Genomic DNA, 24,999 nt, shown 5'->3' with positions numbered 1-24,999 from the left:
TTTGAGCGTCTGATGCAGATGGAAAGGCGCTATATAAATGCAGTCCATTTACCATTCCTTGATTTGCACCACATGAACAAATTATTTGATTTGAACATGTGCAAATTGTACGTAAGTTAGGATCTGCAAATTATAAAGAACACAATGCTCATATGACTGAGGGCATTTTAGCACTGAGTTAGATTTTTCTTTTTTTTTTTTAAATTGGACTAGTCCAAGGCAAATTTTGCATTTTTGTGCAATAATGATGCTGTTTAATCAGCATCTTGATATAACACACCTCCCAGGTTGCTGGTTTATCTTGGCACTTATAAATTTCATCAAATTTGCAAACACAGTTTGAGAGAATAGAAGTCTTAGATCTTTTGCATCAACTCATGTAAACTAGGAGTGAAAATGAGGGGTTACATCTCTGTATTTGTTGAGTGTGTATGGGTTTTTTTGCCTTTGGGTTATTAACTGAACTCAATATGAAGATGTCACCATAAACTCTTGTAAAGGTATTAATGTGTCGATGGGACTCACTTTTAAAACACGGAAACAACAGGGAAAACATGACAAGTATCATGCATTTTATATTTTATTGATGAGTCAATAAAAGATACTTTGATCACAAGTTTGTGTTGTACAGGATACATTCATGGATAGATAAGTGATAAAAAAAAATACAATATCATGTCACCATAAATTCAAAATCATCATACAATTGTTTTGATTTCCTTACAAATCAAATAAATGCACAGCAGATACACTTCATCCTCAAATATGTACACACACAAGGCACATCGAATGCAAAAAATCTGATATATATATTAAATCACATTTTGGGACTGTTTCAGTGTGTAACATCCACAGTATAATGGAATTAAAATAATTAGCTTCCATGTATAAAAGGTGTTCATAAAGTCAAATGACCATTTTGGTTGAGTTGAGAGTTCAACATCACACAAAACTGTTGGCTGCAGTGACCTAAACAGCAATGCCTATCCAGCAAAACAAAGCAACTTAACCTCGGCACAACTGGTGGCTATGTTTTCAAAATTCTGAATGGCAGTCTAGCTTAACAGGAAAGAGGCTCTCCTGATTCTTCAATGAGACGCATGAGTGTCTGTCAGTGAAGAAAACCTCCCTGACAAATTCAGTCCGTACAGCCGCAGAAATCCACTTTGCTTCCCGTTGCCTTATGCGTGAGGAATCTTCACTCCCCGCCTCTTCATGTGACTGTGACCCGGCAGCGTCTTCACTGCTTGTTCCTCTCTCTCATGGTCGCCCTCAGCTGGCAGCGTTTGTGCTTCATGGTCAGGCCGTACTCCGGCGTCATGTCCAACGGCTCTCCAGGCATCGTGTGGAACTGAAGCCTCTGGATGATGATTGCCAAGAAGAGGAAGACTTCATTTCTGGCGATGACCTCACCGATACAACGCCGCTTACCCAAGCCAAAAAGCATCAGCTTCTCCCCTTCCAGCTTGTTGACCTCAGTGCCGTCTGCGTTCAGGAAGCGCTCAGGGTTGAAGACGGATGGATCTTTCCACAGCTCACTGCAGAATGCACGGAATAAAGACATAAGTTGCGCAAATGCCTTTGTTGTTAAAAATGCAGGTTTGTTGCTAATTAGAGGGTTGACGATCTAATTGGTTTGCAGAGCTGCTATTATCTTCCTTTGCAACTCCCACCAACATGCCCCTGAGCAAGACTTGTTTTATAACTCTGTTTCAGAAAAGCATGTCTATGGCTGTGATGGTATATGGGAACTACTAATTGTGATGGTACAGTGTAGTATATCAACCTTTCATTAAAGAAAATTAATAATAAACACGGGACTTACGGATCGTGGTTGATCTGCCACTGATTGATGAACACGCAGGTGTCTTTAGGGATGAAGTAGCCATTAAGAGACGTGTTTTTTGTCGTGCTAAAAAAGAAGTCAAATGATCAGTTAAATGTATTATACACTTATAACAGTAATACCTGTATTATTTTTGTGTGCTTCTGGGATACACAGTGGAAGAATAATAAAAAGAAATACTACTACTACTATTAGTTGTAATTCTGTGTTGGCCCTGAGGCTCTTTGGCGCCTCTGCTTATCCCCCGATTTCTGAGTGTGAAGCAGATGAGAATCTACAACTCCCATTGGATGGGACAGCAGTCCATCACAGGGTAAGTCCTAAGCCAAGTCTGATATCCATTTACAGCTCGGTGGACTAGAACAGATCTACACCAACAAGTCAGAGTGTACCAGTCAAGGGCGTAGGTTTGGTCTCAGCTTTGGTAGGGACAATACCACCCCCCCCCCCGGCCCCCATGCCCACCACCACCTAACCCACTCATACCGTTAGACGCACAAGTACAGCATAATACATAACATATGATGACATAATGCTGAATAATTTAACACTTTATTTACAATATTAAGTGTGTAGGCAAACAAACAAATAGCTTAAATAACAAAATTGCACCCAAAATCACGAATCTATTCTATAGGCCTACACCTGAGAGAACAAGACAACAAAAAAAAAATACTTGTGGAGCTAACAAAAAAAAAAAGTTTTTGCAACCAAGATGTATAATCTATTCTCTTCATCAATAATGCAGTTGTAGGTATCTGACAACCTAATATGCCAAAAAAAAGGACTTTCCAATGATATATGGTGTATTACATTAAACGTAAGCCTGTGATGTCATAACGCAGAGGAAAAACACGGAAGTTTCACACTAGTGCGCCGCTGATTCTCATTACCGTAAGTTCTCATGTAAACCCTCACGCTGAAAAATTTCAACACTGACAGCAAGCCAAGAACCCGTGCTTTCCAACAGTGTGCTATATGTTGCATATCTTACGGTAAAGTGCGTTCGGTGACTTTTGAAACGAGGGAAAAGTATGAAAAAGAGCGCAAAAGTGAGAGAAAAGTACAGAGACAGACAGCAAACATAAATGTAGTAATTTTTGAGGTGTTAGTGTCATTTGTGAAGGTGTGTGTGCGTGTTTGTGTGGGTGTGCAGTTTATTTTAAGTGTGGCGCACAGCATTGTTCGCAAGCCCCTCCCCCGCCTTTCTTGTTTTTCTGCACCGGAGCAGTGTTGCCAGATAAGAAATATGAAACTATCGTACCAAAACCTCAAAATTATCGTATTTTGGGAGAAATTATCGTACACAAACAAAACGCATACAACGTAGCTAGTTTAGCGTTTTTTTTTTAATTTACAAAGAATTTTATGTCACATTTTAAACAGTAATTATAGTAATGGGGAAACTATGGCACAAAAAGAACGCAAATGCACAAGCAAATGCACTACCAGACTAGAAAGATTTTTTTTTTCTGTGAAGGGACACAAACGTGTTAATTACCAGACTAGAAAGATTTTTTTTTTTCTGTGAAGGGACACAAACATGTGTTAATTACCAGACAAGAAAGAGTCGAATTCAACCTCGAGGTCGCTGTCGTCATCCGATGCCATGGCCACTTGTGCAGATTTTGTTGAACACAGAAAAATGTTGACACCACCATAAGGAACTTGAACTTTTTTTTATCTTTGCTCTTGTGTTTTGTTCGTTTGTTATTGCATTTGTTGAAATAAAGTTTCAAAAAAAAAAAAGATGTTGGTTGGGGAATCTTCCTGTCATGGCAGAGATTGGATGGGAACTCATTACGAGGTCTCTTAGATAATAAACCGACCCTTTTATTTATTTTTTTTAACTATATGGATTTGAATGACATGCGATTACACCAATCATGCTTGAACCCTCGTGCGCATGCGTGAGTTTTTTCACGCGTGTCGGTGACGTCATTTCCCTGTGGGCAGGCCTTGAGTGAGATGTGGTCCCGCCCTCTCGGCTGAATTCCTTTGTTTCACACGCTGCTCGAGACGGCACGCGTTGCTTTATCAAAATTTTTTCTGGACCTGTGAGGAATATCCGAGTGGACACTATTCGAGAAATTAAGCTGGTTTTCTGTGAAAAGTTTAACGGCTGATGAGAGATTATGGGGTGTTTCTGTCGGTGTAAAGACTTCCCACGGAGCGGGACGTCCTGCAGCGCTTCCAGGCGCTGTCGGCGGCCTGTTTCGAGCTGAAAACATCCTAATTTAAGGCTTAATTCACCCAGGACATCGTGAGAGAACAGAGAAGATTCAGAAGAGGCCGGCATGAGGAATTTATGCGGACATTCCACTGTTTAAGGACATTTTTTTAATGAAAGACGTACGCGCAAATTCGCCGAGTCGTTTCCGTGACGACTTGGCGAATCTGTGTGCGCCGCGACAGGAAAAACACCTCCGTGTTGAAAACCATTTGTAGAATTCAGGCGGCTTTTAATGGCTTTCAACAAGTGAGTAACTGAGAAATTGTTTAACAGCTTGGGCATGTTCCAACTTGCCCATTAAGATTTCCAACGGAGGTGTTTTTCCTGCCGCGACCCCCCGCGGTCGGGTCCAGCCCGACATGCGACTCTGCCCGCACGTTCTTTCATTACAAAATGACCGTTAACAATGGAATGTCCGAATAAACTCCTCATGCAGACTTCTTCTGAAAGTTCTCTGTTCTCTGACGACTTACTGCATCAACAGAGCCTGAAATGTGGAAGTTTTCAACTTGAAACGGCGAGACGCTGCCGCCTCGAAGCGCAGATCGCCGTCAGGTGCCGTGGACCGTCCTTAAAGTGACACTACCAGACCAAAATCTCTCATCAGCCGTTAAAATTTTTACCGAAAACCAGCTGAATTTATTGAATGGTGTCCACTCAGTTGTGCCTTACAGTTTTGAAAAATTTTTTATCAAACAAAGCAACAGTCTCTGAGCCATTCCTAAACAATGAAAAAAATCGACGAGCGGGTGGACGACTCCTCACTCAAAGACTGCCCACAGGCGAATGACGTACCCGACAGGCGTGAAAAAACTCTCGCATGCCCACGAGGGTTCAAGCATGTCTGATGTAATCACACGTGATTCAAATCCATATGGTTTTTGAAAAAATAATAAGGTCGGATACTTTTCTAATAGACCTTGTACTTTGTATGAGAGGGGGCGGGCTTTCAAATGACTGTCCCGGTCGCCCAAAGCCAGCAGCAGCCCTGTGTGTGGTGTGTCTTTGATGCCGCCTGAGTGCAACGCCTGCAAAATGATTCTTGGGTGTCAGAGAGAGATGCGTGTTTGGGCAACCAACTGAAATTATTGTACATATTGGATTTTTTCCCATTATTGATCGTACATCGTACAGAGGGCAAAACTATCGTACAAATACGATAATTATTGTACATCTGGCAACACTGCACCGGAGCCACCCATCCTCTGCGCTCCGGGACCTCCCACTTTACAAATTAAGCACTGCCTGCCACGAGATGCGCTTTGTTTACATCCATGTGAGAAGAACGTGAGCCAATGAAATTGCAATATGGGTAACCCTGTCACTCTGGCACGTCGAAAACACAAAACGTGACGACTAAAATTATAGTATCAAGTTCGCAAAAAAATAGTGAATGATTTTGTTATATAAAAAATGCTAAATATTGGTAGGGACTATTTTGCCATCCCAAAATATTGGTTGTGACTTGTCCCTATGGTCATATGCAAACCTACGCCCCTGGTACCAGTAACTAGAGGCAACCAAAGGTCCCTGCAATGAAGTGGAGAAGCACTAAGGCCAAGTTTTGGTTCCATAAGTGTCTAGTTTAAACTAAATTAAATATTGTTTTCAACTGTGTATAGAAGCAAAGTGCACGTGTGTCATAAACCCACTTATGTAAGGTGCATCTGAGTGCTGTGCTATTATGATACCAGAATTACACTGCACTTTAGGTGACATTTTCACTGGTCTGTAGTGCAAGCATAGTGTACCGTCAGGTGAGACGTGAGCTAGACGGCATCTCAGTTCTAGACCAGGACAACCGTGGGTGCATAAAAATGAACACAATTCTAGTCAGTGTTGAGGTGAAGGAGGTACAGGATGGAAAAATCACAACACCGTGCACTGTGCGCTCCTTTGTTGGTGGAATATAGGCTCCTTTGAGTAATTCAATTTATTCATTTTATATAGCGCCAAATCACAACAACAAAGGTGCTTCACATAAAACAATTCAGAAAACAAAATAAAATGAGTTAAAAAAATTACAAAAAGCACAATAAGTGTAAAAAAAAAAAAAAGCATAGTAACACAATATGCGATTATGAGTAATTTTGGGGTCACTTTAAACTTTTAAAATATATCAAATAGTTTATATTTTTGTTCAAAATATCAGTAATACAGCAATTCAATATTTATTGGTGTATTCATTCATTTTCAGCCGCCCATCCAGCTCCAGGTCATGGTGGCAGCAGAACAACAGCTATTTACTTGTGTAGACCTGCTTTTTGACATCAGGATGCTATCATGATTTTCATACAAAACTGTCACTGTCATGCGTCATACAGCTAAAAATAAATGGTCCCATCAAGTATAGTGTGCAGTGTTTGTTGTGTTTTGGTGGCTTCCTGATGCTGGTGGTGAATACTATCTGATGACTGACCAAAAATATGTGTTAAGTTATTTTGAGCTTTGATGCTGCAACTACCAGGCCTACTTTCATGAAAGGTGGTGGAGAGGTGGCGCATGGGAAAAGGAAGAACTACAATCTGGATCAAGGAAAAGATCCAGAATTTCATTATTGTTTTGTAAAGACTGGGCTTTGTTTTCACATTTTCATTCATTTCTCAGAAAATATTACCAAAAAAAAAAAAAAAAAAAAATCAGGGATATTCTAATAACATCTAATTGTGTAGGATTTAGTGGAAATGTGGATAAAGTTTGAATGCAGTTCATTTCATCAAGTGGAAGGGAAGGTGGTGGCCAAAAAAGGCTTCTGACCAGAAAGTTATAGGTTCCATTTCCTGAGAAAGGAAGCTCACTAATGTACCACTGAGCTATAGTTCCTTAATTCCCTAAATTTTTCCCATTGTACATGTGAACACATTGCATGGCAGTCACATGATATCATTTGTCAATGTAAGGCATCATTGTAAAGCACTCTGAGTGTTTGCACTAGAAGGGCAAATATATAGAAATGGAGCACAAAATAACTGTGTATGTTTCCCAATTCTGGTCCTCTGAGACCCCTAACCTGCACATTTTCTCATCTCTTCCTGCTCTGGCAAAGCTAATTGGCTCAGTCAGCTGTCAGCTCACTTGTTATTGGCTGAACACACCTGAATGAGTAAATTGGCTTTTGGCAGATCAGGGAGAGATGGAACGTGTACAGGTGTGGAATGAGAACCCCTAGAATAAGAAAAATGGCTTGAAATCATTGCATAGAAGGTTTATATTCTCCTAGTTTGTCCCTTTGGCTTGCCCCAGAGGATCCAGTAGAGATCCATATGACAATTTGGCACATTTAACGCTGGTTCTATGCAGAGAAACAGCCCGTGGGGGGGGTCAAAGAAGTCTCCCAGCTATGTACTAAGCAGGACTTACTCTACTTGTCTTCTGACATCTGATGGAATCAGGTGTGCACAGAGTGGAATGGTTGCACATGTTTGTATTATCCCAGTGCCATTAATATGGACAATATTGTTTTGGGTCCTTCCACTCTTGCAGCCAGAGTTGATGGCGCCTGTGCTTATTCCTGGACACTATAGTATGAAATGGATGATTGTATATGAAATGGGACACCAACCCAACACAGGTTACTTCCCCAGGCAAAACCTGTACCCATTTATAACTGGGTGGACTGAGACAATGCATATTACTGTATTTTATGGAGTGTATATTGCACCTCTCAAAAAAAAAAAAAAAGCCCCTAGAAGAGGAAAAAAAAAAACATATAAGTTGCATGTTTTTCTGTATGATCAAGCGTCTTCATTTGGAATTTTGGTGCACTGTTGGAGTGTACTTTTCATTATTGGCATTTATTGTTGTATTATTGAGTTTGTTTTGTTTATTTGATTGCTGTGGAAGCCCTACATGAATAGTTATAATTATTATTAATAATGAGCGCATTGTTATTTGGCATATACGTTGCACTGGAGTATAAGTCTTACAACCTCCCAAACTAGTAAAAAACAACAACAGCAACAAAAAAAATGTGGTTTATACTCTTAACATACAGGCAGTGTCTTGTCCAGTGTGACCAGGAACTGAACCAAGGTCTACATATTGGTACCCCAAGGTTAACCCTACTAAACTGCATACTCTGAGATGTTATTCCTCATAAAAAATAAATAAATAAATAATAGATACTCACCAGTGTGGGATGGTGAATGGCAGGAATGAAGAGTGTCTAAAGATCTCCAGGGTATAGGCTTCCAGAAAAGGCAAGCTGAGTCTGTCAGAGAGAAGAGGCGTACGTTCTGTTCCCACACTGTCTTCTGAAGTAAAAAAAGAACAACACTGTTTATTCCAGAGTGCACTGTCTTAACCAAAGCTACATCAAGATAAATCTGCAAAATGCCCTTTTATGTATCAGTATTTCACGTTACCAGGACATAAAAATGCAAATTATGTAACAACCACTGAAAACAAAAATTAAGTTCATGTAATGAACCCTGATGATTGACAGCTGTACTTACTAATTTCTTGATAAAGCCTTTCCTGCACCTCTGGATAAGCCACTAAGTACATCATGCACCACGACAGAGCGGTGGAGATGGTGTCAAAACCTAGACAGGAAACACATCAGTTTATCTGGCACAGTGGCCATTTCTAAACTAGTCACAGGGGAGAGAAATTTAACCCACCAGCTCCAAATAGGTCATTGACGATTCCTACAATCTTTTCATCTGACACCTGGATGTTGCAGTTTTCATCCAGCTTCCTGTCCTCACAGTGATCGATAAGAGAGTCGGTGATGTCGCGAATGTTGTCCTGTAAGTCGAGCACAAGACAAGTTAATAATTACGATTAAATAATGATTTTTAAAATCTGTTTCAGAGGAATGAATAAAACTAAAGAGTGGTGTACCTTGTTATATGTGGCATAGTGCTCGCTGACTATCTTCTTCACAAATTTGTTAAAACGATCATTGATGCTCAAAAACTTCTTCATCGCCGTGCTGGGCAGGAAACGGAGAAGAGGGATGAAGTCGGCTGGGTTTCCGGTTCCCACCACCTGACTGAACTCGTCACTGAGGTTCACCAAGCTGACCAGTTCCTGGTCATAATGGTCGTAGCGGCGGCCGAAGCACATCCCGCAGATCACGTTTGCGACGGAGACCACAATTTGGCTGAACGGTTCGAAGCTGCCATTGGTCTTCATCAAGGCGTTCAGCTGTTTCACCAGATACTCTCCCTCTTTGCAGATGTGCTCCTCCAGCATGCAGGAGTACTCTGTGTCCGGGCTCTTCAGGTTAGAGAAGGAGCGCAGAGCGTTGTAGGCCAGTTTGCGGCGAGTGCGCCATACGCCGACCTGGTCTGTGCTGAAGGCCAGACTCTTGCCTTCACTGATGAACTGAAAGGTGTACAAGTCAGGTCTGCCAGAAAAATCTTCCCCTTGTTTGATAAGAGCCTGTCGAACTGTCTCACTGCCACTCAGCACGACCACAGGACGCATGCCGATCTGGAGCTGGAAGACCGGGCCGAAGCGCTTGCTCATTGCTGTAAAGGTTTTGTAGGGTTTCCTGCCAATCCCCAGCACATTTCCGATGATAGGTAGAGGCATCGGTCCAGGGAGTCTCTGAAGGCCAGCCGGAATCTCTGTGTTAAAATGCTTGAGGATCAGGTACACCACACATATCGTTATCAAGGCAACTAGACTCTCAGACACTGACAGTGATCCAATGAAGGGAAGTATAATTAACGCCATGACGGTAGCTCCTTCTTTCTGGATCTGACACAACCTGGAAATTAAATAGGAGGGCCATTAACAATAGTGAGAGACCAGGCAGAACTATTGCGCAACATGTTGAATGCATGCACATAAATGCAAAAGCAACATAAACTATCATGCTGCTTGCTTTCATTCTGCCTGCAGACGCTCACAGCACTTTGAAATTGCAAACCTTTGCACATTATTGCCAGTATACACAATAAAATCTGGCAATGAAAAGGAATGCACATGTATCAACATGCAACTTCAAAATGATTAACACCAAATGCATGCAAATATCCTTTCGCTGCTTTCCCCTGTGACAGTGTTGGCTCATGTCTGCAAACACGTCAAGCTTACCTGAACGTGCAGCGATGCCCACAAGGTGGTCAAAAATAATGCAAATGTACTCTGACGACACTCTCTTAGTGCTCTCTAAACAGAGCATGGGTTCCTGCTTTATAGAGCGCTCCACAGCTTCATTGGCTGGCTTCGTGACGTCACTCCCCCCCCCCCCCCCCTTCTCTTTCCCTCTGTCATGAATGAAGTTTAGTTCAGAGAACTGGGTGTGTTGTGTGTCCGTATCACCCAGAGCTGCAAATATAAATCACAGTTCAATGTATTACTTTTATTTTTTGTAAGTACATTTTTGCATGCATCTCATAAAAAAATGTATTTGCACAATAAAAATAAAGCTTGACAGATGGGGATTGCTGTATGCACAGGTGTCACCGATACTCCCCTGCGGGCTATTTTGCTATTATTTCAACACTTACACAGATCTAATCATTGGCTGTTATTGTCTTGGAGCGAATAAAACTTGCATCGACATTGTACTCTGCTCTAATCTACTTCTAAATCCTTTCAGTTTCTTATAATCACCTTGTGCAAGACTTTCGATTAAATACTGGCTGATAATTCGGATCTCAATGTGAATTTCTGCAGCGTTAAAAGTTTTAAGTGGTTTTTATTTTCTCAATCTGGTGTGTTCCTGGAGTTCGAAAAGCTGACATTGCTTAATCTTCTTTAATAATTTTGTTGTAACAGGTTATTATCGTGTGCGTAAAAGTTAATGGATTTTACGCACAAGAAATTATCGTTCATTATCTTGTGCGTAAAGATAAAACCCACAATAAAATGATTGCGCGCGCAGTGCTGAAACGTATGAGGACTTGAACCCATAAAGTTCTCAAACTTGAATTCAGGAGGCGTTCTGCAAATGAGAGGGGGAAAAAAGTTCACAAATACCCGTGTTCTTATTTGGGCCTTTGCGTGCGTGAAGACAATGAAGCCAAATACTCGGGGGGGAGAATGCGACAACTGCGCAGCCCAACCACCCAGGCAGGTTTAAGTCCTGATAAAACATACAAATGCCTTCGCGTGCTTGTACCTGCTGCCTTCCCGCCAGAGTTAAAGATTGACCAGTGGCGTGACAGCGCGCTGATCAAACCCTCACGTCCCCTTGGAAGAGGATGCTGACGGAGGGAGGGAGCGCAATCACGCAACGCTGCTGGAGCGCAAGGGCAGACGAGTTCAGCAGCGTTTGTCCTCTTTTCAACCTTTTAGACACACACATTTTGTGGGTTGATTGCACCGCTCTGCTGCACACGTTCCTGTCATCTGGCGCCTCCACAAGAAAATGAAAACGAATACACATACATACACACACACACACACATATATATATATATATGAACCAGATATTTCATAACTTTTAGAGATATTTTCAAGATATTTCTTGATTGTAATCATGATGTGGTACAAAAGCAGTATGCATGAAAGGCTGAGTCTTTGGGGAGTAAGTAGGGCAGAGGATCCTCAGTTTGTTAGCAACTGAATGCGAAAATGTTTGAAACGTTTAAAAACAGCGTTTCTCAAAGAAACATTGGAAAGAATTTGCATATTTCTCCCTCTACAGTGCATGATTTCATTAAATAATTAAAGGAACATGGAAGAATTTCAGTAAGAGCAATGACCTGGTCTCTGGTCCCTCAGACAGAATCTCAAAGTCTTATTCATCAATAGCAGATATAATCACGTGGTTATAAAAAAAAAGAAGTTTTTTGTTATGGCCCCTTTACATATAACACAAAGTTGGGTGAATGAGGCTGAAACCATACAAAAAAGGCTGGAAAAAATTGAACTGGCGAACCTTGAAAAATTCCAGCCGCTGTCGGGAGGGACAGACAGTTGGACAGCTGTGTATGATGCCACACGATCCCGCGGTGACAGTTTTGTGCATGCTCATGTGAACGCACATGAATACAGTGCGAACACGTGAGATGTGTGATACTACATCGCGCTCACACAGCAGCAGAAGCAATTAAATGTTGTACAAATGGCCTCACATTTTCCAAGTGCCCCGTGAGTGGTGTTGGATGTTTGTGGGTGGCACTTGGACTCCAGCCAAGAGTAAGTTGAATGGGTACTCACCTGCCATTCCCCATCATTCGGTTGCTGGTTTTGACTGGCTTGATCATGCCATTCAGCCAGGGTTTGACATGGCCGTTGATTTCGTGCAAACCTTTGGCCACAGCACGTTTTGTCCAACCTGCGTTCGGCATGCCATGTGAATGTTGCAAGCCCGATCAGATGGCAGTGCAAAACCATCTTGGACGCTGTTCAAATGGGTTCCCGGTGTGAGCGAAATGTCAATGTAGAGTGCATGCGCTGTGGCCGAATGGTTGTGGTGACTGCTGTATGAGGCGTTCGAGGCGGTTCCAAATTTTCACAAGTGGCATTCAAATCCCCCTTTGTGTGCCATTCGACCTCATTTGTGTTACATGTGAAGGGGCCATTAACCTTGTCCAGAGGCAGTGTCCACTTTCGTGAGCTTGAATATATTTGGGTTGGACCATCACACAGTGGAAACGTGTGTTGTGGTCAGATGAATCAGTTTTCCAGATCTTTTTTTTTTTTTGGAAGAAATGGCTACCGTGCTGCCATGGTATGGGGTTGTGACAGTGCTCTTGGCAAAGGGAATTTACATTTCTGTGGTACCGCATTAGGCAACATGGTGGCTTAGTGGTTAGCACTGTTGCCTCACAGCAAGAAGGTTGTGGGATTTCTTCCCATCTTGTCGTATCTGTGTGACTTTGCATGCTCTCCCCATGTTCCCATGTATTTCCTCCGGCTGCTTCGGCTTCGACCTACTTTTAAAGACATGCAAGTTTGGTGAAATTGGAAACAAAAAAATAATAAGAAGAAGAAATTGACCGGTGTGACGATGAGGATGTTTGTGTGTCTATAAGTGGGCCTGCGATAGACTGACATCCTGTCCGGGGTGTACCCTGCCTCTCACCCTGTCACTGCTGTGATAGCCACCCCGCTTCCCCCTCCCCGACTCTTAATGGGAGTAAGCTGGAATAAAAAAATTATAGAAAAAAAAAGATGCATCATTAATGCAGAAAAGTACAGTGAGCTTTTAGAGAAACACATGCGTCCTTCAGGATGGTATCTTTTGCAGAGCTGTCCATGCGTTTTTCAACAAGACAATGCAAAACCATATATTGGCTGATAATTGCCAATTGTTCCTTTTTGTCCTTCGTCTGGAGCACATGGTGTCCATTTGTTCTAAAAAGAGCTGCAATACAGATTCATCTGACCAGATTACATGCAGAGAAGTTGGCGCTGGTACTGGGCAGTTAATATAAGGTTTTGTTTTTTTTGCACATTAAGATTTTAAGTGGCATTTGTAAATTTCATTCCATACTGTAGTGCTTGACAAGGCTTTCCCAAAGTAATCCTTTGTCCAAATGGATATATCAGCTATTGATGATTGATGGTTCTTGATGCAATGCTGTCTGTGGGATCTGACATCACGGGTGTTCAGTTTAGGCTTGAATGATTTAATGATATTATGTACTGTAGAGTGAGAAATATGCAAATCCATCCATTTCTTTGAGGAACATTGCTTTAAAACATTTCAATAAATTTTTTTGAGTGATATTGTGCATCAAAATTCACCAGATGCAAAAGAGTCAGCCCTCATTAAATGCCTTTTAAATTTGATGAGGTACAGGAGGATACTATTTATTGATTCTGAGTTAGTGTGTTAAAAACTCGCAGACAGGTATCGACCAAATTCCAGGTGACACGCACAAACATCTAACACTGCTCGCATGGCACTTAGAAAATGTGTGGCCAGTTGCACTATTAACACAACAACAGTCAGCAGACGATCACTGTCGAGCTGGCTGTGAAATTTGTCTAAGTGCCCCACGAATGTAGCTTTGCAAACAGACACAGGCAGGCAGGTGTTGGCCAAATTCTAGGTGACACGCACAAACATCTAACACTGCTCTCATGGCACTTAGAAAATGTGTGGCCAGTTGCACTATTAACACAACAACAGTCAGCAGACGATCACTGTTGAGCTGGCTGTGAAATTTGTCTAAGTGTCCCACGAGTGTAGCTTTGCAAACAGATACAGTGACACATTGGTGTGTGCGCTGAACTGACAGGGGGTGTGGGTGCCGACAGGAGCAGCTGCGGAGATCTGTGGTTCTGGACATCACGGCTGGGGACACGTATGGTGTTTGGACGGATATGAACTAACAACTGTCCACTGTGATACACCTGTGTCTGCTTGCTTGCATCACATGGACATACATAAAAACATATATCGCTGTTGCGATGGCCTGCAGTGAGCGTGTGCATGCTGCGCACATTGACAGGCTGCCCCAGGTGAAACGGACCATCAGATCATAACACGCAGCGGTCGATCTGAATGTCACGTCACCCAAGTGAGCTCTGTTCCACATGATGCGGTGTCTGTCCTGCGCCACGCCATCCACAAGACATGCGTTGGGCAGGACACGTGCGCGGGGCCGGCTGGACATGCCGCCAGTAGATGTGGACATGATAAGAGCGCCCTGCTTCTCATTTATGTCATTTCATGACTGTACGTCTGTGACCATGGGTCATCTACAGAGGAACAGAGGGATCATACTTGTATTGCTCACTTGATAAGAGGGATTCAATAAAATGCAGTGTTTTTATATGGTGTGTGGTTTTATTTTTCTTAAATATGTCTATGTCCTTCTTGATATCAGGTAGTTTCCTACATCTTTCACAGGACAGTGATGGTAGCTCAGTGGTAAAGTGTCTGACTGGCAAGCAGAGCTTTTGGAAAGTGCAGGTTTGAATCCCCTGGGTGGTATGTAATTTTTTTTTTTATGTGTAACCACATTGCGCAGCTGCTCTCAGTGTGTTCCCACATGCATGAAACCATCACAGTATGTATTTTTATTTATTTTTCATCACAGCACTGTGTTGCTGCATGCACGAACCATCGCAGCGGCATCGTGCACACCTGCCCATCGGCTCTATGTTTTTGTGTTTCGCTGATACGAGCTGTTCTGCCGTGCGTCGCCCTGAGTTGTACTTATTTGTACCATGTGTGAAGGGGCACTAATGAAAACCCAATTCTTACAGGACTTTGACCTTGAAACTTTTTTCCAATGCAAAATTTTGTGGAATTAGAAACTAGTGTTGGTGGAGGTTTGCATTCTAGGAGCACGCTGCTATTATTACTATTATTTGCATTACACATGTTTCTTCAGATTCACAAGCAACACTGCAACGACGGCATTCACAGGTGTCCCTGAGGGTGGGGCTTGATAGGGCTATAGTCACCTATTCCCTAGAAATTTCTGGAGCCCCACAACAATTTCACCAGAATTTCAACATACTGTATGCCACTGAAAAATAAAAGCTGTATTTTGAAGTTATTTGGTTCAGGTAAAATTTATTTACAGGGTTTATCGAATATTTAAGTTCACACCAGTAATATAACTGATAGTTTAATTTTTTCCATTTGCTTTAGAGTGCTGGCATGAATAAAATGAATCATGTCCTTGTGAAGGGGGGCATAGTAGATGAGTGATTAGCACGGTTATCTCACAGTAAGAAGGTCACGGGTTTGATTCCCACCTGTGGCCTTTCTGTGTGGGAGTTTACATGTTCTCCCTGTGTTTGTGTGGGTTTCCTCCGGGTGCTCCGGCTTTCTCCCACATCCAAAGACATGCAGGATAGATGAAGTGGAAACTTCAAATTGATTGCAGGTGTGACTGTGTTAGTTTGTCTATATGTGGCCCTGACAGACAGGTGTCCTACCCAGGGTGTGCCCTGCTTCACGCCCTATGACTGCTGGGATAGGCTCGAACCAACTCCCCCACCGCCTTGATTGGAGTAAGCATAGAAAAGGAAAGTCCTTGTCAAACCACTCTGTCTTGGAAACATAAAATTCTCTCATTTCATCAATTTATAAAGAGCAAATAAAACCTAAATTAAGTAAAAAAATTGTATAGTGTGTTCTGATGTGGATCAAATTATAAAGAGCAAATGAAAAAGCCTAAATTAAGTTAAAAAAAAATGTATAGTGTGTTCTGATGTGGATCAATTTATAAAGAGCAAACAAAAAACCTAAATTAAGTAAAAAAATTGTATAGTGTGTTCTGATGTGGATCAAATTATAAAGAGCAAACAAAAAAACCTAAATTAAGCAAAAAAAATTGTATAGTGTGTTCTGATGTAGATCAATTTATAAAGAGCAAACAAAAAACCTAAATTAAGTAAAAAAAAATGCATACTGTGTTCTGATGTGGATCAATTTATAAAAAGTAAACAAAAAACCTAAATTAAGTAAAAAAAAAATTGTATAGTGTGTTCTGATGTGGACCAAATTATAAAGAGCAAACAAAAAACCTAAATTAAGTAAAAAAAAAATTGTATAGTGTGTTCTGATGTGGATCAAATTATAAAGAGCAAACAAAAAACCTAAATTAAGTAAAAAAAAAAAATTGTATAGTGTGTTCTGATGTGGATCAAATTATAAAGAGCAAACAAAAAACCTAAATTAAGTAAAAAAAAAATTGTATAGTGTGTTCTGATGTGGATCAAATTATAAAGAGCAAACAAAAAACCTAAATTAAGTAAAAAAATTGTATAGTGTGTTCTGATGTGGATCAAATTATAAAGAGCAAACAAAAAACCTAAATTAAGTAAAAAAAAATTGTATAGTGTGTTCTGATGTGGATCAAATTATAAAGAGCAAACAAAAAACCTAAATTAAGTAAAAAAAAAATTGTATAGTGTGTTCTGATGTGGATCAAATTATAAAGAGCAAACAAAAAACCTAAATTAAGTAAAAAAAATTGTATAGTGTGTTCTGATGTGGATCAAATTATAAAGAGCAAACAAAAAACCTAAATTAAGTAAAAAAAAATTGTATAGTGTGTTCTGATGTGGATCAAATTATAAAGAGCAAACAAAAAACCTAAATTAAGTAAAAAAAAAATTGTATAGTGTGTTCTGATGTGGATCAAATTATAAAGAGCAAACAAAAAACCTAAATTAAGTAAAAAAAAATTGTATAGTGTGTTCTGATGTGGATAAAAAAAGATTCCTATAATAATCCACTGTGAAAATAGAAATATTGATGCATTTATAAAATCCTCCCTTAATTATTTTCTGTTGTTTTTGAGCCCAAAACAAAATTAGATACACTAAAAACACAACAATAAACCACTTAAACAAACAAATAAAAAAATAAAACTGTATGTGATTAAAAAATGCATTCGTACTTTTGAAATGAATGAACAATAAGTCCCTCCTGTCTCAAATGATTGTTAATTGTCGTTATTTACAAATTAAGAGACAGAAGTGACGTTTTTTAAGTTGCGTGTCAACAGAAGATTTCGTGCTCAGCAAGGGGGGGGGGCAAAGGTTTACTTTGCATAATCCCGGTGGTTCGGATGGTGCAGGGCGCGCTGCTGTGACCCCGCGGGGACGCTCGCCGTGCGTGTCGGCGCAAGTTGCGTGAGAAGCGGAGCAGGCGTTGGGAGGGGGGAGGGTCCCGCGCCTCTGGACAATCCGAAACCTGCAGGCTCCAGTCACGCGAAGGCTGGAAAAAGACACAAGGGGTCTTTAAACCTGCAGAACAAAGAGCGCACACGGCGTCACGTCGCGCACGGAGGCGCGAGCACGTGCTTCTGTAATGAAGGATCTCACAGGGTTTTGGAGTCAGACTTCAGTCAGCGAGCAGCAGACACACTCCAGACAAAACAGATTCGTTATTTATTTGAAATAAAGGTGACACGTTTTGCATTTGACGCAGCGCACGCGCTCACAGTGTAGATTAAATAAAACCTGCTGTTACAGGTTACACCGAAATAAATCAGCTTCTCAAAGCTTCTGTTTTTTTTTCTGTCGCAGCTGCGAAAAAAAAAAACAAAAAACTGCTAAATTATCAATCAAATAAATAAATAAGAAGTTATGCTCTGTGTGTGACGTCCTGCTCGAATCTTGTCAAAGGACCGTTTCACTTTTTTATTCCTACTAAAACATTATTAGCAGTCAAACTGATGACTCATCTTATTACATCAGATGACAAACAAACTGCTGAAAAGGAACCTCTTGTGTGGCAGCTCCACTTGAGCCCTAAATGGTCTGAAACCGCCCAGGCTGACGTTTTTATTCTACTATACGTATCTCACGGCATGTTGTGATCCAGCATCACGAAATATACATTAATCTATTGGTTTGTGATATTGTCACGAAAAGTGTCACGGGAGCATGAATTCATTCAAATACATTCCGTGACGGGATAAATGAAATGAAAAGTGATGCAGGGGAGTTATAGTTATGGTTATGGTTCGGGTTAGGGGAAGGAATAGGGTTAGTAAGATAAAAGAAACCCCGTCATGAAAATGTGAGTTAGATAGTGACGGGAGCATGAAAAAAAACCTCATGAGACTGGGTTGTTTTTTCATACCCCATCACAAAAAGTGCCCCATTTTCCTAACACAGTTTTTTCATTTTGCTATTCATACTCCTCTCCCTTTTCTTAACTCTAACCATAGCGTAAGTGTGTCCCCTTCCCTAAACCTAACTATAGCCCCCCATACCCCCGTCACCCCACATTTCATGCTTTCATGAAATCGTCTGTCAAGAAAAAGCACCCCGTTTTCATGCCCCCCATCACAAAACCATAGATTAATGTACTTTCTGTAATTCCACCACAAGGAGCAGGGGTGGTGGCCAAGTGGTTAATGCGCTTGGTTTCAGTGCAGAAGGTTCTGGGTTCAAATCCCACCCCTGCCACATTTCTCCTTCTAATGTGGAGTTGTGTCAGGAAGGGCATCCAGCGTAAAACCTGTACCAATTTAACATGCAGATCCACCTTGGATTTGCTGTGGCGACCCCGAGTGCAAACAAGGGAGCAGCCGAAGGGACTTACTTACTGTAATTCCACCACAAACTGCCGTGAGACTGGGTTGTCTGAAAAGCACGTGATAAGAACAAAAAACAAAACATCTAAAGAGTGTAGTGATTGCCACGTTCCTCGATTTTGTGCATTTTTAAACACTTACATTGCTGGTATTGTTATTATTATTAGGTGTCCAAGCTCAGAAGGGGCGAAGACCCCTATTGAAATCGTACAGATTGTTCTTTATTGTTATTATTATTCTTTTTCTTCCCTAAAAGTATCCAGAGGTTAGAAAATGCAAAGGTTACAGATACACACAGTCTAGACTGAGTTTAGAAAACCTGAGATAACAAGAAGTCCGTATCTGGACATTGATAAAACCTGCTCGTTTAGCTCTCCATCAGACCATATCAGAAATCATAATAACAGCTGATATGAGGTCATTCACATTTTCCTTCAAATAAAATACATTAAGTGGTTAGTGCGGGTTGGTTTTAGTCTGGAAGGTTCCCAGTTCAAACCTCACCCCTGCCACATTTCTCCATGTAATGTAAAGATGCATCAGGAAGGGCATCCGGTGTAAAACTTGTGCCAAATCAACATGCAGATCCACTTTGGATTTGCTGTGGTGACCCCAATTGAAAACAAGGGAGCAGCCGAATGGTCTTACTATTTGCATACAAATAAAAAGTGATGCAATTCCTGAATAATTTTCACATCCATGAAAGCTGAAACACTGACCTTTGACCTCAGTTTGAAGTCCAAAATGGGTTGACATTGTAAAATAGCTCTAACAATGTAAAAAAAATGTCCTCACCAGCAGAGCTGCAGTTATTTTAAATATTGGTACAGTGTCAGGGCCGTAAGTATTTGGATACTGACACTTTAAAAAAAAAATTGCTTCTGTTTCATCACCACAAATGAGTTGAAAACAATCAAGATGTGCTTGTAGTCTAGCCTATTACCTTTAATTCAAGCATTTTAACAAAAACATTGCATTAACCCTTTCGGAATTACAGCCATGTGTCTACACAGTGCCCAGATTTTCAGAGCTCAAAAGTAATCAGACAAATTATAAGAAGTATTTTTTAATACAAGCCATCACATTCATGAGCACTTTATTTTAGACAAGTCAGGGGATGGATACATGAACATTTCCAAATCACTGAATATGTAATAGACATCACTTACATCAATCATTAATGAATACAATCAGTGTGGTGCTGTACATTAAATTTAAATAGTTCAGGAGAAGACACTTCTCAAAACCTGAGTGACTGTGCATGATGGGAAGTAGTGCAGGAAGCCATCAAGACACCCAGACAACTCTGAAGGAGTAACAGGCTCCTGTGGCTGTGATTGGACAAACTGTGCATAGTGCAAATTTGATGTAAAAAACAAACAAACAAAAAACTATGCTTTAAAAAAGATGTGAAATTTCAGCTATAAAAGAAAATCTCTGTTCCACTTCTAAATTAAGCTGGAAAATATGTCAACAATAAAGTAAAAGTATAACTAAGAAACAATTATGTTTTGAAATTGACCATGAAAAATTGCTGTTGTTGATATACGTATTTCTTTTTCTTTTTTTTTAAGATGCATCACCTCATTGTCAGTAGAATGTAACAGGTGACTGCTGCTCTCAAGACAGCAAGTAAAGAGGGCATGATACATTTAAAAGCAAAATCAAACTTTTGTGTTTTATTGAAACCTGCAGGTTATTATTATTTTTATTTATTTATTTTTTTTTTACAATGATTTAACCAGAAGAAACAAATTTAGTTAAGATACTGCACAGATATAGCAGTGTAATGTACTCATTTTAATTCTAAGGTAATATTTGGCCATGGTACACAACAAATAACATTACTGCCACTGTTCATGCAGTGTATGATGATCTGCAGTCCAAAATAATTCTGTTCCAGTTTGCTCGATAAGGTGCACTGTGCATCTTCTCACACAGCTTTGTGTCCTGCTCATACTGACAAGGTCCCCAAACCTCCTGATATGCAGTGAGAAATGGATGGTTTTTAGTTCTATCCAATGACTGTCATCTGCCGTACTGGATCACAAACAAGTTTTGAGAAAGCAAATATGCTGCAAAATAATAACTTTCTAAATATCAAACACTTTTTAATAAAGAGTGTGAGAGAGTAAGTAAAATAAGTCGTGTGTGGCTGCAGTTTTCCTTGAAAATTAATTCCTTCAGGTGAACAATTTTGTGGGTTTCCAAGAACCTCATACTGATAAATTCGTCATTCATTGACCCCGGTGTGTCAGAAGCCATTTTCTGGAATTGGGAAAATTTTGAGCACCCTTAAAATGACTTATGCCATTAATCCTGCATCTCCTGCTAATCACAGGGAATAATAACAACAATAACAATAATATTAGTTCTACAGTGGCCAGTACAGGTTTATTTTCTGATGAAATAGTAGCCTAACCCCCAAACCCCCCACCATCCACCCACCCACCAATGGTAAAACAAACAGACGTCTCCTTGTGCGTGACAGCCTTTGCGTGAGTAGAAACTAACAACCTTCACAGTCATTACACCTGCTTTTATGTCCAAGAATTCTTTAGGAGGGATGTAGCTGTGGGGCAAAACGTCTTTTCTTTATCTCTCTCTCTCTTTTTTTTTTTTAAACCAAATGCCTCCAGGCTGGTGTCCAGCCCAAATTCCAGCTCATCCTGTGGACTCTGTCACAACTCACCACTGTTGTCCTCACAGTGCTGACAGGGTGAACTGTACACAGTAAATTTTGCAGAGCAAAATAAATTCTACTAAGAGGCATTTATACCATAATAGAGTTGATTTCAACTTTGATTAATCAATCTTAGCAAGATTTATGTCATTACGAAAGAAAATACAGTGTATCTGGAAAGTATTCACAGTTGTTCCATTTTTCCAGATTTTATGTTACAGTCTTATTCCAAAGTGGAGTAAATTTTTTTCCTGAAATTTCTACACACAATACCCCATAATGACAATGTGAAAAAAGATTTTTTTGAGATTTATTAAAAATAATAATAATGAAAAAAAAAAGAAATCCCACGTACATAAGTGTTCACAGCCTTTGCCATGAAGCTCAGAATTGAGCTCTGGTGCATCCTTTTTCCATTGTCCATCCTTGAGATGTTTCTACAGCTTAATTGGAGTCCACCTGGGGTACATTCAGTTGATTGTACATGATTTGGAAAGACACACACCTGTCTACAGTGCATGTCAGAGCACAAACCAAGCATGAAGTCAAAGTTATTGTCTGTACACCTCCAAGACAGGATTTTCTTAAGACACAAATCTAGGGAAGGGTACAGAAACATTTCTGCTGCTTTGAAGATCCCAATGCACACAGTGGCCTCCATCATCCATAAATGGAAGAAGTTTGGATCCACCAGGACTCTTCCTAGAGCTGGCCGCCGTCTAAACTGAGTGATCAGGAGAGAAGGGCCTTAGTCAGGGAGGTGACCAAAAACCTGAAGGTCACTCTGTCAGAGCTCCAGTATTCCTCTGTGGCGAGAGGAGAACCTTCCAGGAGGACAACAATCTCTGCAGCAATCCACCAATCAGGCCTGTATGGTAGAGTGGCCAGACGGAAGCACTCCTTAGTAAAAGGCACATGGCATCCCACCTGGAGTTTGTCAAAAGGCACCTGAAGTCTCTCAGACCATGACAAACAAAATTCTCTGCTCTGATGAGACAAAGATTGAACTCTTTGGCGTGAATGACAGGTGTCATGTTTGGAGGAAACCGGGCACCATCCCTACAGTGAAGCATGGTGGTGGCAGCATCATGCTGTGGGGATGTTTTTCAGCGGCAGGAACAGAGAGACTAGTCAGGATTGAGGGAAAGATGAATGCAGAAATGTACAGAGACGTCCTGGATGAAAATCTGCTCCAGAGTGATTTTGACCTCAGACTGGGGCGACAGTTCATCTTTCAGCAATACAGTGACCCTAAACACACAGTGAAGATATCAAAGGAGTGGCTTCAGGACAACTCTGTGAATATCCTTGAGTGGTCCAGCCAGAGTCCAGACCTGAATCCGATTGGACATCTGTCAATCAATCAATCAATCAATTTTATTTATATAGCACCAAATCACAACAAACAGTTGCCCCAAGGCATTTTATATTGTAAGGCAAGGCCATACAATAATTATGTAAAAACCCCAACGGTCAAAACGACCCCCTGTGAGCAAGCACTTGGCGACAGTGGGAAGGAAAAACTCCCTTTTAACAGGAAGAAACCTCCAGCAGAACCAGGCTCAGGGAGGGGCAGTCTTCTGCTGGGACTGGTTGGGGCTGAGGGAGAGAACCAGGAAAAAGACATGCTGTGGAGGGGAGCAGAGATCAATCACTAATGATTAAATGCAGAGTGGTGCATACAGAGCAAAAAGAGAAAGAAACACTCAGTGCATCATGGGAACCCCCCAGCAGTCTAAGTCTATAGGAGCATAACTAAGGGATGGTTCAGGGTCACCTGATCCAGCCCTAACTATAAGCTTTAGCAAAAAGGAAAGTTTTAAGCCTAATCTTAAAAGTAGAGAGGGTGTCTGTCTCCCTGATCCGAATTGGGAGCTGGTTCCACAGGAGAGGAGCCTGAAAGCTGAAGGCTCTGCCTCCCATTCTACTCTTACAAACCCTAGGAACTACAAGTAAGCCTGCAGTCTGAGAGCGAAGCGCTCTGTTGGGGTGATATGGTACTAAGAGGTCCCTAAGATAAGATGGGACCTGATTATTCAAAACCTTATAAGTAAGAAGAGGAATTTTAAATTCTATGCGAGAATTAACAGGAAGCCAATGAAGAGAGGCCAATATGGGTGAGATATGGTCTCTCCTTCTAGTCCCTGTCAGTACTCTAGCTGCAGCATTTTGAATTAACTGAAGGCTTTTCAGGGAACTTTTAGGACAACCAGATAATAATGAATTACAATAGTCCAGCCTAGAGGAAATAAATGCATGAATTAGCTTTTCAGCATCACTCTGAGACAAGACCTTTCTAATTTTAGAGATATTGCGCAAATGCAAAAAAGCAGTCCTACAAATGACTCCAAGATTTCTCACAGTATTACTAGAGGTCAGGGTAATGCCATCCAGAGTAAGGATCTGGTTAGACACCATGTTTCTAAGATAAAGGGGGGGGGGGGGGGGGGGGGGGGGGCAAGTACAATAACTTCAGTTTTATCTGAGTTTAAAAGCAGGAAATTAGAGGTCATCCATGTCTTTATGTCTGTAAGACAATCCTGCAGTTTAGCTAATTGGTGTGTGTCCTCTGGCTTCATGGATAGATAAAGCTGGGTATCATCTGCGTAACAATGAAAATTTAAGCAATGCTGTCTAATAATACTGCCTAGGGAAGCATGTATAAAGTGAATAAAATTGGTCCTAGCACAGAACCTTGTGGAACTCCATAATTAACCTTAGTCTGTGAAGAAGATTCCCCATTTACATGAACAAATTGTAATCTATTAGATAAATATGGTTCAAACCACCGCAGCACAGTGCCTTTAATACCTATGGCATGCTCTAATCTCTGTAATAAAATTTTATGGTCAACAGTATCAAAAGCAGCACTGAGGTCTAACAGAACAAGCACAGAGATGAGTCCACTGTCTGAGGCCATAAGAAGATCATTTGTAACCTTCACTAATGCTGTTTCTGTACTATGATGAATTCTAAAACCTGACTGAAACTCTTCAAATAGACCATTCCTCTGCAGATGATCAGTTAGCTGTATTACAACTACCCTTTCAAGAATTTTTGAGAGAAAAGGAAGGTTGGAGATTGGCCTATAATTAGCTAAGATAGCTGGGTCAAGTGATGGCTTTTTAAGTAATGGTTTAATTACTGCCACCTTAAAAGCCTGTGGTACATAGCCAACTAATAAAGATAGATTGATCATATTTAAGATCGAAGCATTAATTAATGGTAGGGCTTCCTTGAGCAGCCTGGTAGGAATGGGGTCTAATAGACATGTTGATGGTTTGGATGAAGTAACTAATGAAAATAACTCAGACAG

The 24,999-nt window shown here is 40.8% G+C and overlaps 1 protein-coding gene across 2 annotated transcripts; it reads right to left on the bottom strand.

Annotated features, from left to right (window-relative positions):
- Positions 1–557: 557 nt before the first annotated feature.
- On the bottom strand, positions 558–10,251 carry LOC117523952 (cytochrome P450 1A1). 2 transcript variants are annotated; one of them, XM_034185612.1, is made up of 7 exons: positions 10,128–10,251; positions 8,925–9,798; positions 8,702–8,828; positions 8,534–8,623; positions 8,209–8,332; positions 1,826–1,912; positions 558–1,538 (listed from the first exon to the last, which is right to left on the bottom strand). In XM_034185612.1, the coding sequence occupies exons 2-7, from the start codon at positions 9,762–9,764 to the stop codon at positions 1,241–1,243; spliced, it is 1,566 nt and encodes a 521-aa protein (XP_034041503.1). In that variant the 5' UTR covers positions 9,765–9,798; positions 10,128–10,251; the 3' UTR covers positions 558–1,240. The 2 variants fall into 2 exon arrangements, with proteins under 2 accessions (XP_034041503.1, XP_034041492.1); XM_034185601.1 differs by having other exon boundaries at positions 8,925–9,794; positions 10,126–10,209.
- Between the last annotated feature and the right edge of the window lie 14,748 nt (positions 10,252–24,999).

This window comes from Thalassophryne amazonica, chromosome 2, assembly GCF_902500255.1.
Source record: "Thalassophryne amazonica chromosome 2, fThaAma1.1, whole genome shotgun sequence".
Lineage (NCBI taxonomy): Eukaryota > Metazoa > Chordata > Actinopteri > Batrachoidiformes > Batrachoididae > Thalassophryne > Thalassophryne amazonica.
The sequence above is the reverse complement of the archived record's forward strand: the minus strand, read 5'-3'. Positions and strand labels throughout refer to the sequence as shown.